This window comes from Alosa alosa, chromosome 9 (genome assembly GCF_017589495.1).
Source record: "Alosa alosa isolate M-15738 ecotype Scorff River chromosome 9, AALO_Geno_1.1, whole genome shotgun sequence".
Taxonomy (NCBI): domain Eukaryota; kingdom Metazoa; phylum Chordata; class Actinopteri; order Clupeiformes; family Clupeidae; genus Alosa; species Alosa alosa.
Window position 1 is genome coordinate 20811258 of NC_063197.1, and position 14405 is coordinate 20825662.

Here is a 14405-nt window from a genome sequence, read left to right on the forward strand (position 1 = left end):
CTTGCAATATTTGATGTTGTCTTTGTTTACACCCAAGTTTATGTGGAGGTGTATGTGTGTTTGTGTGTGTGTCTATAACCTGTGTAGTTGACCTGTCATTAATTAATTAAGTTTTGCCTTTGCAGAGGGGGAGCGTCTGGATGCCAAGATGAAGCGTTTGGAGGCCAAATACACAGCACTGCACATGGTGCCACTAATTGAGCGCCTTGGAACACCGCAGGTGGGCGTTCCTCTCACCCAAAACCATTAGTGCTGTGAGCTGCGTCAGGCAATCAGGATCATTAGCACGAGAATTAGCAAAGCCAAACCTACAAACGTGTGTGTGTGTGTGTGTGAAGACGATGAGCTGGCTGAAGTGTTGTGCTGTACTGATTGGTGATTTTTGTGTCTCCACAGCAAATAGCCATCGCTCGTGAGGGAGACCTGCTAACTAAAGAGAGGCTGTGCTGTGGCCTCTCCATGTTCGAGGTCATCTTGACCCGCGTGCGAGGTTTCCTCGACGACCCTATCTGGCGCGGCCCGTTGCCCAGCAACGGCGTGATGCACGTGGACGAGTGTGTGGAGTTCCACCGCCTCTGGAGTGCCATGCAGTTTGTGTACTGCATCCCCGTGGGAGCCCACGAGTTCACCGTGGAGTGAGTTCAAGCCCTTTTCCTAAAAGGCATCCGTCTGCCGTGTTAGCAGTTTGCTCCCTTGCCAACAACACATAAAACAATGGCCATCACCACAATTATAGGCAACCTGATCAGCCTGTTTAGGAGATGTTTTTTTATCCAAAGTGACTTACCACATATACTATGTAGTAGTCACACTACTGCAATCCTGCCAACAGGAAATGACTTGCCACAGACAACATGAACATCCTAATAAAGCAGTCACTCATTTTTGACCGTGTCCTGTTTTCGCAGGCAATGCTTTGGCGATGGCCTCAACTGGGCTGGCTGCATGATCATCACTCTACTTGGCCAGCACCGGCGTTTCGACATCCTGGACTTCAGCTACCACCTGCTGAAGGTGCAGAAGCACGACGGCAAGGACGAGGTCATCAAGAGTGTGGTGAGTGAGGGACATGAGACTCTCAGTTTCTCAGAAAAGCTCATCATGAACCCATCCCTCTGGGGCCAGTTACAGGTTACAAAGACCAGAGCTCCTGGAAGTACAGGCTACAGACTTAAGATCTGTGTATTACAAATATCACATACTGTCTTGAGGTTAGAAATGTTTTGCTAGGTCATGCCAAGAGTTTTTAAATTACTTCTATGTTTCTATGTATCTGGCTCAAAAAATGTAATCTTGTTTCATGACATTTTTCTTTGCTATGGTGTAAAAGCTCTTGAGGTGGAGACAAAGTTTTTAATTGCTGGTCTTTTCTATTTCTTTTCTACAGCCACTGAAAAAGATGGTTGACAGAATCCGCAAGTACCAGATCCTGAACGATGAGATTTTTGCGATCCTCAACAAGTACCTGAAATCTGGGGATGGAGAGAACATGCCAGTGGAACACGTGAGGTGCTTCCAGCCACCCATACACCAATCGCTAGCCAGCAACTGAAATTCCAACCGCACCTTCCACCAATCACATGCCATGAACTGAGATTCTTCTGGAGGCATTGTTCCTTGCCAGAGCCTAGCAATCCATTGAGTCCACTGAATTTAGCAAGCCAGTAAGTGCACCAAACTGAAGTGTGTAATTCCTATTCAGCAAAGTAGCATCTAATGAAGAGATATCCTTCCTTTAACCACATTCTCTTCTGTGTTCTTCTGAGCAAAAAGCAAACAAAACAAATATATACAATTATATTTTGTGGCCCAAGTTAGTTATTGTCCGTAAATGTTGTACACATGTGCCTTATTACAAATGAATAACTATTATCATTATGTTTTTTAGGATAGTATGCAGCTCATTTTTCATGTTTTCTATAGATATGGAAAAAGTGGAGGGAGGGAGGGAGGAGGGTTTTTACAGCTATTTAAAGGGTGTTGCTGTGGTGAATATCACAAGTAATGGGGACCTATTAGGTAAAAGGGGTTGAAGGTAGAGTATATTTTCTATATGGTGGATTTGACAAATTGCATGCAATACTGTGTTTTCTATAATCTTGAAATTAAAGTAACCAAGTTCTTACCAATGTTAAAACATTATTCCTTGTGCCTTTTTGTATTTGAATGATTGTAACTTGATTTTAATTCAATAAATATAACATACAAAACTTTGGTAGACTGAATGTTTGTTTTCACTGCAAATAAAGCCTTCCACCAAAACTTTGATTTAGTAGGATCTCATGTCTGTACATGGGTCAACTTTATTACAAAGATAAAGCAATCAATAGTCAACTGGTAGAAAGGAACTCAGTGCATGTAAATACAGACGTCTGTACAGTAATTCTAACAAAAGCTCTTAAAAACATATAGGATCAATATTTACAGTGCTACATGGAGAATGAGATGAGGGAGCCTAACCATGTACTTAAGTTTGTTTTAAGTCAAAACCGAAAATGTATAATAAGGCAAATAATTATAATAAAAAAACCAGTAGTTACAATCGATTGGTCCATCCAAGTCACCTTTTTTTGCCCAAAGAGTTGATTGTCTTAAGTTAAGCCTGTTTTTAAATAAAAACATGAAACAGGAACCCCCACAGCATCCTTAGTCCAGTAGATGCCATCTCCTGCCCACCCCTTTTTACGCAGTTGACATGGAGCCATTCCTTCTAGAGACGCTGTCAAAGGGCAGTCCAATCTCCCGGTCATCATGGTCCGCGGTGCTGTCGTTGTGCAGCAGCTCATAGCTGGAGTGGCCGTACGAGGCTAGGCCGTTAGGTGCTGAGGCCAGCTTCTCCTCCTTGCGGATGGTCACGGCCAGCGTGGCCAGGCTGACGTTGACGTCCTTGAAGGCGTGGAGCAGGAAGATGCCCACAATGATGGTGAAGAAGCCACTAAGCGTACCGATGATATCGTCCGTGGCCATATGCTCCCACTCCTTGAAGAGGATGGCGGAGCAGGTGAGCACCGATGTTGTAAAGAACACGTAGTAGATGGGCGTCACCAGCGACGTGTTAAAGATGTCCAGTGCCTTGTTCAGGTAGTTGATCTGCGTGCTGACGCAGGCCACCAGGCCCAGAAGCAGTATCCATGAGAGCGGGTTCCTTACTACCGGCTGGCCGGCGATGGCCTCCTTGATGGCGATGCCCAGGCCCTTGACACAGGAGACGGACAGGGCTCCGATCACCGAGCAGATGGTTATGTAGACCATGATGTTGGTCTGACCGTGCCTTGGACCCACCACGAACATGAAAATGAGGGCCACGATGACGACACAGGTGGCAAAGAACAGAAAACCTTGGGGGGGAAAGGATTGCATCAGGACATGTCACTTCTACATGCTGCACCCACTCCAGAGTTCAATCACCTTTAGCTCAATTTACACAATGTTCCTGAAACTGCCTAACAATCATATGACACTGAGTCACTGTGAATTACCTGGATCAACCAGCTTTTTGGCCATAACCTCCAGGCTGCCGATTTCCTCCTCCTGAGGGGCGTGGATGACCATGGTAGTGGAGCCCAGGATACTGAGCAGACACCCCAGCTTGCCGTGGAGATTCAGCCTCTCCGTCAGAAAGTAGGAGGACAGGATTGCACTATGAAAATAAAAACAAAAGGCACACCCATTACTCCATGGACCTTGCAACCACATACTGAAGGTATTAGTCATTGGGAGGGGAAAAAAAGAGGTGCGACACAAACCTCACAAGAACACTGAGGGCGCCAAGTGGCGTCACGAGAGTAGCTGGAGCAAACGCGTAAGCAGCAAAGTTTGCAGCTTCACCTGCCCCCACTGTTAAAGACCAAAAGAACAGTTTTTAAAAAAAAAAAAAAAAAAAAAAAAAGAGTAGGCATTATTGGGTACAGCTTCAAACCACATCTATATTGTTCAGTGTGATATGGCATGACAAAAACAACCAGAAGAAGAAAAAAATAAAACACTGGAGCAAAACTTGGACATTCTTAAAAGGAAATACTTTCACTTACTTGATAACAAGCCTGCCCACCACAACCATTCTTTTAGGTATGCATGTCCGCCTTGTCCTAGACAAAGAAAAGCACATTGAACTCCTACACCTTTGTTTCTCTCCTGAAATGTTTATGTAACTGGCAAACCCTGTCAAACAGCATTGCTGTTTCACCTGACATGTAAGACATAACATAATAATAATAATGGTTAACTAAAATAAAAATTACGTTGTTGAACTGCTGTGAATTTGTTTTATGGTAGAAGAGCAGGAGCTGACATAGCATAACACTGACAACTCCTTGGAGCAATAAAGGATGGTTGCTATAAGGACTGGTGAGGGACTGCAGTAAAGCCCACCGCACCCGGCCATCAACGCAGGAGGTTGCAAAGCAAGCCCGGTCGGTGAAGACATTCTAAATGGCCTCTCCTACCAACAACTCTTAACAGGAAAGCATTTCGGTGTGTATCAACTTCCTATGCCTTACAACAGCCTCAAGTGTCAAGATATTCTGAAGAGTAAGAATGAACTTAAAAACTTAAAGAACTTACCTGCTCTCATGGAGCCTTTCCTGGCAAGGCGGAGAAGCCCTTTTTTCTTCAGTATAAAACTTCCACCGATGAATATGCTCGAGCTGATGGCCAAGCCCAGGCCAATGTAGAAGTCATACTTTCCCCGGTCTTGACCCATTGCTATGCTGGATGTGTTGTTACTGTCCGTGCTGTTACTGTCCGTCACATTGATACCCAAACACTGTAGGGGCTGGCCGGTATCGCAGACCTGACCAACTGTAAAGCCTTAAAAAAGACAGTATCAAGAGGTTACCTTCTCATGACAAAAAAAAAAAAAAAAAAAAGAGTTTGAACATAACTCTTTAAACAAATCACATAATTTCAATACAATTTCAACTACTTATAATCACTCACCCATTGAGTAGGTCACATTGCATAGTGTTAAAGTCTGGTTTTCTATAGTTTCGTTCATTGTCAACAGATATATGATAACAAACCCACTATGTTCCCATTATCGTATCCAGAGTAGTACACTAGCTGTCTTGATCATTGTCTGAGAAAACCAGGAAGTGACTCTTCCTTTAGTAGCTAGCTACCGAGTAAAATAAAAGGCTAGCGACCCAGCAAATAACATAGCTGAATCTTTCTCAAGACACATACAGGCAATTACACATACCAAAGACACTGCACACAAAACCACTTATTCCAATGGAAGAAAGTCACATGGTTAACATAATTGACATTTCTGGCCTTAACACAGATAAGCGAGTTGAAATGAAATGAGCGCATAGTTTTGCAACACTAATACTCTCCGACCTACCAAAGGGCCCACCTACACCAGTACGTTTACTTCAAAGTATATCCAGAGAAGTTTTAATAGGGGCTCTGGTAAGTTATATCACTGTTGACTGTCAGGCACCAGGAACTGCACATTGATGTTAGCATCAGGCCATCTAATATTATTATCAGGCCATCTAATATTATTATCAAGTTAAATTGTCCTACAGGTCATAATAGCACTGTACACCGTCTTACCAAAGTCCAATGATATGTGACAGTTAGCGTATGATAAATTACACGATAAATGTGTTGTCAACAGTTTGGCAAAAAATTGAAATTTCCGTCAATGTCTCGTAAGATTATCCCTCACCCAGCAGACTATGGAAAGCTAACCCTTTCAGTAGCATACAATTTCGGAGTGCTAAGATTGCAACTTGCTGAACAGTGTTCATATATGACACTTTCCTTACTAGGCCAGCACGTAGATTCGTAGATAATAAATAATATTAAGAAACTGTGATGTCTAAAGCTACATAGCTTACACATTCACTTGTCTCGATGTCTAGTAGTCAGATAGCAGCCACCTTGGTAGCTTTATATTATTAGCTAGCTAACGTTAGCTTCATACTATAATGTTAGCTAGCTGCACAGTAGTTCATGACATGCATAAACTAATACAGGCTTTAATACAGAATGAATAGTCACTACCTTTAGTGTCCTCGAGGTAAAATAATTAACTGGTTTCGTCCGTAAAAGTATCACATGCTGCTCATTTTTATTTGTTATTAACAGATCAAGCTATGTAGCTTCAGCCCTGCCTTCTTCCTTGGCAAGGTTGACGGGCTGGTCGGATCCTCCTACATGAAGCCACTCAATGCGCAGGTGTGAAAATGCCCAATTTTCATTGGACAGCAGTCCACTTGTAAACATTCTATATTAAAGCATAAAGCCTACTTATATACCTATATATAGCCTAACTTGTGCATAAAAAGCGAAAGAAAAAAAAAACCTTCCGAAAATTATTCAGGTGAAGATTACCTTTCTTTCTGGTTAGCCATACAACGACGCTCTTAATATCTAAGGAGGTCTCGGCTTTGGCATAGCCTAGGTTAGGCCTACCCTAAACTAAGAGATTTAGTATAACTCACTTTCCAGTTCATAAGTATTATCATTAAGTTAGTCCCTCACCTTTCAATTGCTTTCAATTATGAGTTCAGCTTAAAAGACGGCCATGGACCGATTTAAAAATGTTACCCGTCGAGGTGTGAAGACGAACGCTCCTTGCTGTTGTGTGACGCCTAGAATTACTCTCAATAATGCAAGAGTTAGGCAACACCGTCTAGGCTAATTTCAGAGTTAGGTGCTGGCGATTCAATTTAAAGCCTACTCTGTCAAAGTATGCTAGTGTAGGCTACTGTCCCCCAAGGAAATAGACCACACGTAAAAAATATTTTAAATCTGTAAATTTAAACGTGTAAATTCTTTGGGTATGAAGTCCCAAACATACAGATATGGTGCAGGTTAAACCAGTTTCCTAAGGTTTCACAAGATGAAAGAAGATTTCATCCAAATCAAGTAAAATGACAACTTTTTTTTAATATAGATGAATTACAGTGTACAATCACAGTAGATTATGTATTAATGAATTAATACATGTTGTATATGCATAGCATAATTATAAAAATACCAAAAATAGCACACTCTGATATGCATTGAAATAGGCCTGTGCTTACTTGCAGTTGTTTATGCATCATCAACCAAATTACTTTGTACATTTAAATATTTAAAAGATTATGGCACAGGTTTTTTCAAATACCTGGGACTCAATGTTACAGTTAAACTATATCAAGAACAAATTCAGTGACTATGAAAGCTGTATCACTCAACTTTTTTCAACATTTTCGTTTGTTTCCATGTGAGTAAAGCATCTTGGGAGATGCGCAGCAGTGCAACCCCTATAGACACAGTGGTCAGACCACAAAGCATGCCCAGGCAGTCCACAATGCTGACCGACGTCCACTCTCTAAAGAGAATGGCAGACGCCAAAATCACTGTCGAAGTGAATGTCACATAATAGATGGCCTCAAACATATGAGAGCTAAATCTTTCAAGGGCTCTGTTGATGAAAGTGAACTGAATTAGGATGCTGACTATAAGAGTGCCTAGTAAGCCCAAGAAGAGCATGAAAGCCCTGTTGCTGGCTACAGAAATCCCATCAAAGGCATCTTGAGCGGCCAGACCAAGACCTTTGCAGCAAGGTACTGTGAATGTACCCAAGAGGGAGCAGATGCCAACGTACACCATGATGTTGGACGATCCATAGGCTGGGGCCAACCAACCAATCAAGACGAACAGCAGAACAGCAACCAGTGTGATGTAGACCATGACCACTGCATATTGAAGACAGACATAGAATACAGCTGAAACATGACATGCAGAGTAGACATTATGATTAACATTGGAACTTTCCCAAAATGGGCTCTATGTAAATCATTCAATTATACAGGCAGATTAACTTCCTGGTCACGCTGTACACACTAGGCTATGACAGAAAATTACAGATCTGATGGTATAAGCAAATGATGTGCATAGAACCCATAGCATTATAAGAATTTAAAAATGTACATTTTTGCATTAGAAAGTTAATCTAATGTGAAAGGACAAGAAAGGAAAAAAAAAAAAAACATGTAGATCTTTATCGTCATTGTACAAAAAGAACAATGGAAATGTGTGTTTACCAGGATCCACCAGCCTCTCTTCTAACTCTGCACTTGAGGTCATATTATCAGATTTTGGAGAATGAATGATGAGCACTACAGAACCACAGCAGCAAAGCGCACAGCCAAGTTTCCCCAGGATGTTTAGGTGCTCCTGAAGAACGAAGGAGGCAAGGGTGGCCCTGTGACAGAATATTGGGGTCGGAGGTGGAGTTGACCTTTGGTGTCTGTGTCGCATTTTGCAGAACCGGCAAATCAACTCACCCAAAAAGCACTCCAAGGGCTCCAAGAGGGGTGACCAATACGGCTGGGGCCGCATTGTATGCCACAAAATTCCCGATCTGGCCCACCACAGCTATTTAAGGCCATTTGAGGAAGTGTGATGATGACAAGATATTACACGACAAAAGGGTTACATTTTGACTAATGATGAATAACAACAAAACAAAAACACGCTGTTGTAATTGTTAGGCTATTTCAAACAAGGTTTCACTCACTTGCAAGAGTACCGATCCACCACACAGTCTCTGCTAAGTAGGATCCCCCTGAGAAATCACAATGTCAGTTTTTGTAGTTAAACTATTCACGAGATAGATATTTAGGCTATATACTAAATGCTGCAGCTATAACTGATTTTGAGCATACGGCCATCTCTTAGCATTTCTGAAAAGCAGGCTAATCAATGTTTTCTATGAATGCCCCAAAACGTTTCTTTAAATACCCTGCGGAAAACTAGGCTACCTCTTTCACGGGCACGTAAAATTCCCTTTTTCTGAAGCACAAATGTAGATCCATTGATGAAACTGGACAGCACAGCAATCCCAATCCCAAACACTGGCGTGGAGTTGACGGACAAAAAAGATGCCATATGAAATGTTACAACGTAACAACGCCAATTTCAATAGCCTAGTGATGTTACCCGTGACTGTAAAGCCAGAGAATGCTGTGGTAAAGCTCAGAGGTGCGTGCCAAAAATGAGACAATTTATATACGGTTCAGAAAAGCCATTTCCTGTATCTATGTCACATGGGTTTCGCCAATGCCCCGCCCCTTTAGAAGACTAGCGGCAGGTCCAATGCTACTCACTGCTCCAAAGGGAGTCAACAGGTTATAGTGCAGGGCGATATGTAGCAAACAAAAGGTGTTTGGAACATTTCATATAGATTTTTGCAAATTATGTTTTTTCACTTCTTCAGACCCTATAGTTTGCAAAACTACCAGTTTCCAATTTTTTCCCAGACTGCACAGGTCCAAAATCCAAGATGGCGGATATATCACCAAAAATTGCAAATAATCACCTTTTTAAACATTTTAAATGGATATATGTTAGGTATTATCATTATATACATACATTTTCTAATAAAATTGAATGACTTAGGTGATAAATATGACCATGGGTGACATGAGATGTCATGATTATCAACCAGTGATGGGTGTAACCACCATTATGCTATTTATTAAAAGTTTCCTTCACATAACCTAATAATCATTTGAATTAAAGTAATGTTCTGCACTCACCACAATAGATTAGATTAGAGTACATTAGATTCAACTTTATTGTCATTGCAGAGTACAAGTATTAAGACAACAAAATGTGGTTTGCGTCTAGCCTGGCTAGCGCCACCACTTCTCAATGAGACGTGGTCTGGGAACCAAACGTTCATTTTCTCGTATTTGATCCGTTTATTGGGTGCCACGGATGTCTATCAAATGCGTCTGTGCATGGCTCATCATCGTCTTGCTTTCCCCCCTGTTCTGTGATTGGTTCCCTATCTCAGGCGAAAATTTGCTCCATGGTCTCCAGGCTGCCTTAGCAGCGTGAATCAAATCGCGCGCAAGGCAGCATGGGAACACCCAGGCTAGTTTGCGTCTAACCAGAAGTGCAAAAAACGAGAAAAGTGCAATGTGATATACAAAGTATAGACAGGTGGTGCATAGACAGGTCAAGAAATATAGTGCAGTGTAGACAGTAGTATACAGTTGATTTATATAAGGTAGAGAGGTTTAGAGTAATATAAATATGTAGAGTGTATTAGCAGTTACCTTATAAGAGCAGAATAAATATGGCTATGTAATGTGAATGTAACAACATACATGGGGGTGTCTGCCTCCTTGTTGTCCCTGTCAAGGTTGCCATGGTCATGGACACCTCAACAGGCACAGGCAAGGAGGCATTGGACCAGGGGTGGGGGGCTTAGTTGGTTGGTTGTCACTGGGATGGAGAGCTAGAGTTCAGCTGCAGGAAAGAAGCTTCCTCTCAACCTGCTGTGCGCCTTATGCAAGCATCGCTTGCCCTGGATGGCCTCAATGGAGGGGAATGAGGAAATGGTGATGCGTTGGGCAGTTTTCAAAGTCAAAGTCAAAGTCAGCTTTATTGTCAATTTCTTCACATGTTCCAGACATACAAAGAGATCGAAATTACGTTTCTCACTATCCCACGGTGAAGACAAGACATATTTTACCAATTTAAGTCCACAGACAAACATAACGTTCAAGTAAACAAAAAAGTAAGTAAATAAGTAAATAAGAGGGCACATATAATAATGAAAAAAATAAGAGCAGCAAAATTTGGTTGAAATTGTGCATAGACAGTCAATAAAATACTAGTGCAAAGTCAGGCCAATAAAAGGCTTGGGTAGTTCTGTTTGACCTAAGTAATAAAGAAAGTGGCATAGTGGTGCAAGTTATGTAAGAGCAGCAAAAGTGTTGTGTTTTCAGGACAACAACACCAAGTTGTAAAGTGTACAAGTGTGCAAGTGTGCAAGTGGAGTAGTGCAGGCGGCCATTGTGGGTCCAATGTCCAGGATGTTATGTAGCTGAGGGTGGAGGGGGGAGAGGAGGGAGAGAGTTCAGCATCCTTACAGCTTGGTGTATGAAGCTGTTGGTGAGTCTGGTAGTGCGGGAGCGCAGGCTTCTGTACCTCTTCCCAGAGGGCAGTAGATCAAACAGATTGTGAGCGGGGTGACTTGCATCACTCACAATTTTGGTCGCCTTGCGGGTGAAGTGGGTGGTGTAAATGTCCTTCAGGGAGGGGAGTGAAGCACCAATGATCCTTCCAGCTGTGTTCACTATGCGCTGCAGGGCTTTCCTGTTGTATTCAGTGCAGCTTCCGCCCCACACAGCGATACAGCTGGAGAGGATGCTCTCAATGGTGCCTCGGTAGAATGTGGTCATGATGGCTGGTGGAGCACTTGCTCGCCTGAGTTTCCGCAGGAAGTACAGGCGGCGCTGAGCTCTCTTCGCCAGTGATGCAGTGTTGGTGGTCCAGGAGAGGTCTTCACTGATGTGCACCCCCAGGAATTTGGTGCTGCTCGCTCTCTCCACTTTTCACCATCCTCTGCAGTGCTTTTCGGTCGTAGGCAGAGCAGTTGCCATACCAAACTGTGACACAGTTGGTAAGGATACGCTTGATGGTGCAGGGGTAGAAGTTCACCAGGATCTGAGGAGGCCGGTGGACTTTCTTTAGCCTCCTCAGATAGAAGAGACGCTGGTAAGCCTTCTTGATCAGGGTAGAGGTGTTGAGGGTCCAAGAGAGGTCCTTAGAGATGTGGACACCCAGAAATCTGAAGCTGGTGATACACGTCACTTCAGTCCCATTGATGAGAATGGGGGTGTGTGCTAGCTTTAGACTTCCTGAAGTCCACAATGAGCTCTTTGGTCTTCAATAATTCTGTTAACAGGACTTGCCGGAAATTGTGGGAACATATGAATTTCTTGATTATATGCAAGCCTAATGCTGTCCACTACAGCTAAGTCTGCCTTCATGAATTGTGACTGGTTTCAGAAAAAGCATCCTCTGAACAATCTACAGAGTAGCTCAGTGCAATTAACACACACATTGGATAGCATCTTAATAGATGGCATGGTTGTTGTGCAGGAGATGGTTGTCAGGAAAAGTGACATAAACTGTTGCCATGATCTGGCAGAATGCTTCTTTGAAAATGTTGAAAGTAAGGCACGAGGCTACAATGACATATACTTAATATTTAACAACTATACCATCACAGACTCCATGAAAGACAGGACGAGACAGGTCCATACAATGGGAAAAGCACATGATAAGGGATAAAAAATACAAGACTCCACACCAAAGACTTTAAAGCTTTCCTGGGATCGAAGGAAACCAAAGCCAACCTCGTCCTCTACCTTGCTCATAAAGCTGTTGAACTATGTAAACTGCCAGTCACAGTTCACACACACAAAGGTGGCAGTAACAGTAAGTGATTTTGGCAAAAGCCCACATATCTACATATGTCACACAGATGTATTGATGCTTGCCCTTCGCAGGGTGCCAGACATCAACAAAGACAGTCTCATTATCATGGCCACTGGAGAACGTCGACAAAAGATACATCTCAGCCTAGAAATCTTGACGCACCCTAGCGGCAGCAAATGTAATTTGCAGCCAGGGTAGTCTAGCAACTCTCCGTTGGCTTGTGAGGTGGAAAAACCAAACTTCGGTCAGGCCAATCACATCGTGTATAGAGTCGGTGGACCTATCGGGTATCCTATTGTATCCTATCCTATCAGGAAATTGAAAGTCAACCGTTTGTCCTGCCATTTACTGTTTATCCCGTGGGAAAGGAAAGGTTTCTGTTTCAAGTCAATCAAGTCATGATGGTGTCATTAACACACTTTAGGTTTGTAGTAGGTCCTCATCCATCTCCAGACGTGTTAACTGGGTGTGAGAAATTTGTGTGTCAGCTCCTCAAAACATGGTTTTCAAACAGCTAAAGCCCTTCGGTGGAACATGTTTAAAACTCTAAAACCCAACCAGGGAGTGGAAAAACTCGGGAACTAGGGAAATCCCATCCCTATGATTGCCCTACCATCGCCTATTGCTGTCCCCATGCTCGGATTCCTGCCCGCGCAGCCCGCGACCCACTACTTGCCCGATGACAACTCCTAATTCCTATGGACAATTCATCCCCTACACTGGACTATTTGAACTTAACACTAATTCATGCATTATCATGTTATGTAACCATCCAACCACTTTGTAACATATACCTCAGGTGGCTCTAAATACCATGTTCTATTCTCTGTATATAGACCTTACTGTCCTGTAACTGACCCCAGGCAGATGGGTCAGGCCCTTGAGTCGTGGATCTGCTTGAGGTTTCATCCTACATGTTTCTCCAATTCTTGTGAGTTTTTCCTCGCCCCTGTCTGAATGTTTAACACTCTGTAAAGCGCCATGAGACATGTGTAATGTTTTGACGCTCTATAAGTGAAATTCAATTGAAATTGAAATTCTGAGAGCACACAGGCAAGCAAATGTTTGGGCACAAGCTACAGTGCTTGCTCCAAAGATTCTTAACTCACTATCACTGGGATGGAGACAAATTGTTGATGGGCAATGGGCTCCTGTTCTGTCAAAACTTCCACCAGCTCCAGAGGCTGTTGTGGAACTTGTGAAGTGTTGTTGTCTTGCCAGCCAATGCAGTAGAAGGTGTTCTTGGAAGAGTAACAACTTACCATTCACGCAACTTTGCAGGTGTGAAGGCTCTGAGGAGATGTGCACCAATATTAAAAAGACAGTGACAGTGGTGAGGATAAATACTTGAATGACAATGACAATGTTTTGTTGAACTCTTCAATAATGAAACAAGATGCAGATTTTCTTTTCTTTTTTTTCTCCAATTTTTTTGGCAAATGATGAAATACATATTTTTAAAATAGTCTGTATCTCACTTATCTACCTTATTAGGTGTATATTTATCAAAAAGTTGACCACTTTAAACCTTTATATTATTTTTCCGCATATATTGTCCGCCATCTTGAATTTTGGCAGCGAAAATTAAGAAAAAAATTGGAAACAGGTTGTTTTGTATTCAATGGGGTCCTAGCAAGTAAAAAATCACCAGTTGCAAAAATCTATATGAGCCGTTCCTAAAATTACACAATTCCCCTAACTATTAAATCCTTCACTCCATAGTCAGCAAACTAAGGGCCTTTTTCAAAAGCCACATAGGCGTAGAGCAAGAGCATCTTTGCTTACCAGCTTTTATTACCAAGGTTAACTGCATGGCTGGATGGATCCTAAGGGAATCATTCAACTTCCTCTTCTCAGGGTTATGATTATTTCATGTCAACTGAAACATGATGGTAGAAATATCTATCCAAAGCAGTTGATCTGTGCATGTCATGATCAACTTGATTCTTTGATATGGAAACCAAGTTGTAGAAATTTGCTGCAATTTCAAAACTCGGGAACGGCTTACTGTAGGCCTACAGAAGAATGTTTCATGTTGTCATGTCCGGTAAGGTCTGCTGTTTATTCTTGTGGTTTGCCCTGTATTTGAGTGACGCGTTTGTGAGATAGGCCTATACCATCGAGAGTAATGGGTGGAGATGGTGGAAGCGTATTGTGCAGAGTGGAAA

General features: G+C 42.4%; 3 protein-coding genes across 6 annotated transcripts in view; 1 reads left to right on the forward strand and 2 right to left on the reverse strand.

Moving 5' to 3' along the window:
• The window catches only part of cyfip1 (cytoplasmic FMR1 interacting protein 1), a gene marked incomplete in the record, with an annotated part of 53791 nt that extends 51581 nt beyond the window's left edge, over positions 1 to 2210 (forward strand). Inside the window, 4 exon segments of the mRNA XM_048252981.1 lie at positions 126 to 220; positions 397 to 635; positions 909 to 1056; positions 1388 to 2210. Of these exon segments, the coding sequence (XP_048108938.1) occupies positions 126 to 220; positions 397 to 635; positions 909 to 1056; positions 1388 to 1552 (647 nt within the window).
• Positions 2211 to 2263: 53 nt separating this feature from the next.
• Positions 2264 to 6580, reverse strand: nipa2 (NIPA magnesium transporter 2). 4 transcript variants are annotated; one of them, XM_048252985.1, is made up of 6 exons: positions 6559 to 6580; positions 4564 to 4809; positions 4032 to 4088; positions 3747 to 3837; positions 3480 to 3640; positions 2264 to 3338 (listed from the first exon to the last, which is right to left on the reverse strand). In XM_048252985.1, the coding sequence occupies exons 2-6, from the start codon at positions 4700 to 4702 to the stop codon at positions 2683 to 2685; spliced, it is 1104 nt and encodes a 367-aa protein (XP_048108942.1). In that variant the 5' UTR covers positions 4703 to 4809; positions 6559 to 6580; the 3' UTR covers positions 2264 to 2682. The 4 variants fall into 4 exon arrangements, with proteins under 4 accessions (XP_048108942.1, XP_048108943.1, XP_048108941.1 ...); XM_048252986.1 differs by lacking the exon at positions 6559 to 6580 and adding an exon at positions 6493 to 6511; XM_048252984.1 differs by lacking the exon at positions 6559 to 6580 and adding an exon at positions 6013 to 6173.
• Positions 6581 to 6880: 300 nt separating this feature from the next.
• nipa1 (NIPA magnesium transporter 1) lies at positions 6881 to 9029 on the reverse strand. The gene is made up of 5 exons (XM_048252673.1): positions 8763 to 9029; positions 8519 to 8566; positions 8286 to 8376; positions 8043 to 8203; positions 6881 to 7694 (listed from the first exon to the last, which is right to left on the reverse strand). Exons 1-5 carry the CDS (start codon positions 8887 to 8889, stop codon positions 7183 to 7185), a joined length of 939 nt encoding a protein of 312 aa, XP_048108630.1. The 5' UTR covers positions 8890 to 9029; the 3' UTR covers positions 6881 to 7182.
• Between the last annotated feature and the right edge of the window lie 5376 nt (positions 9030 to 14405).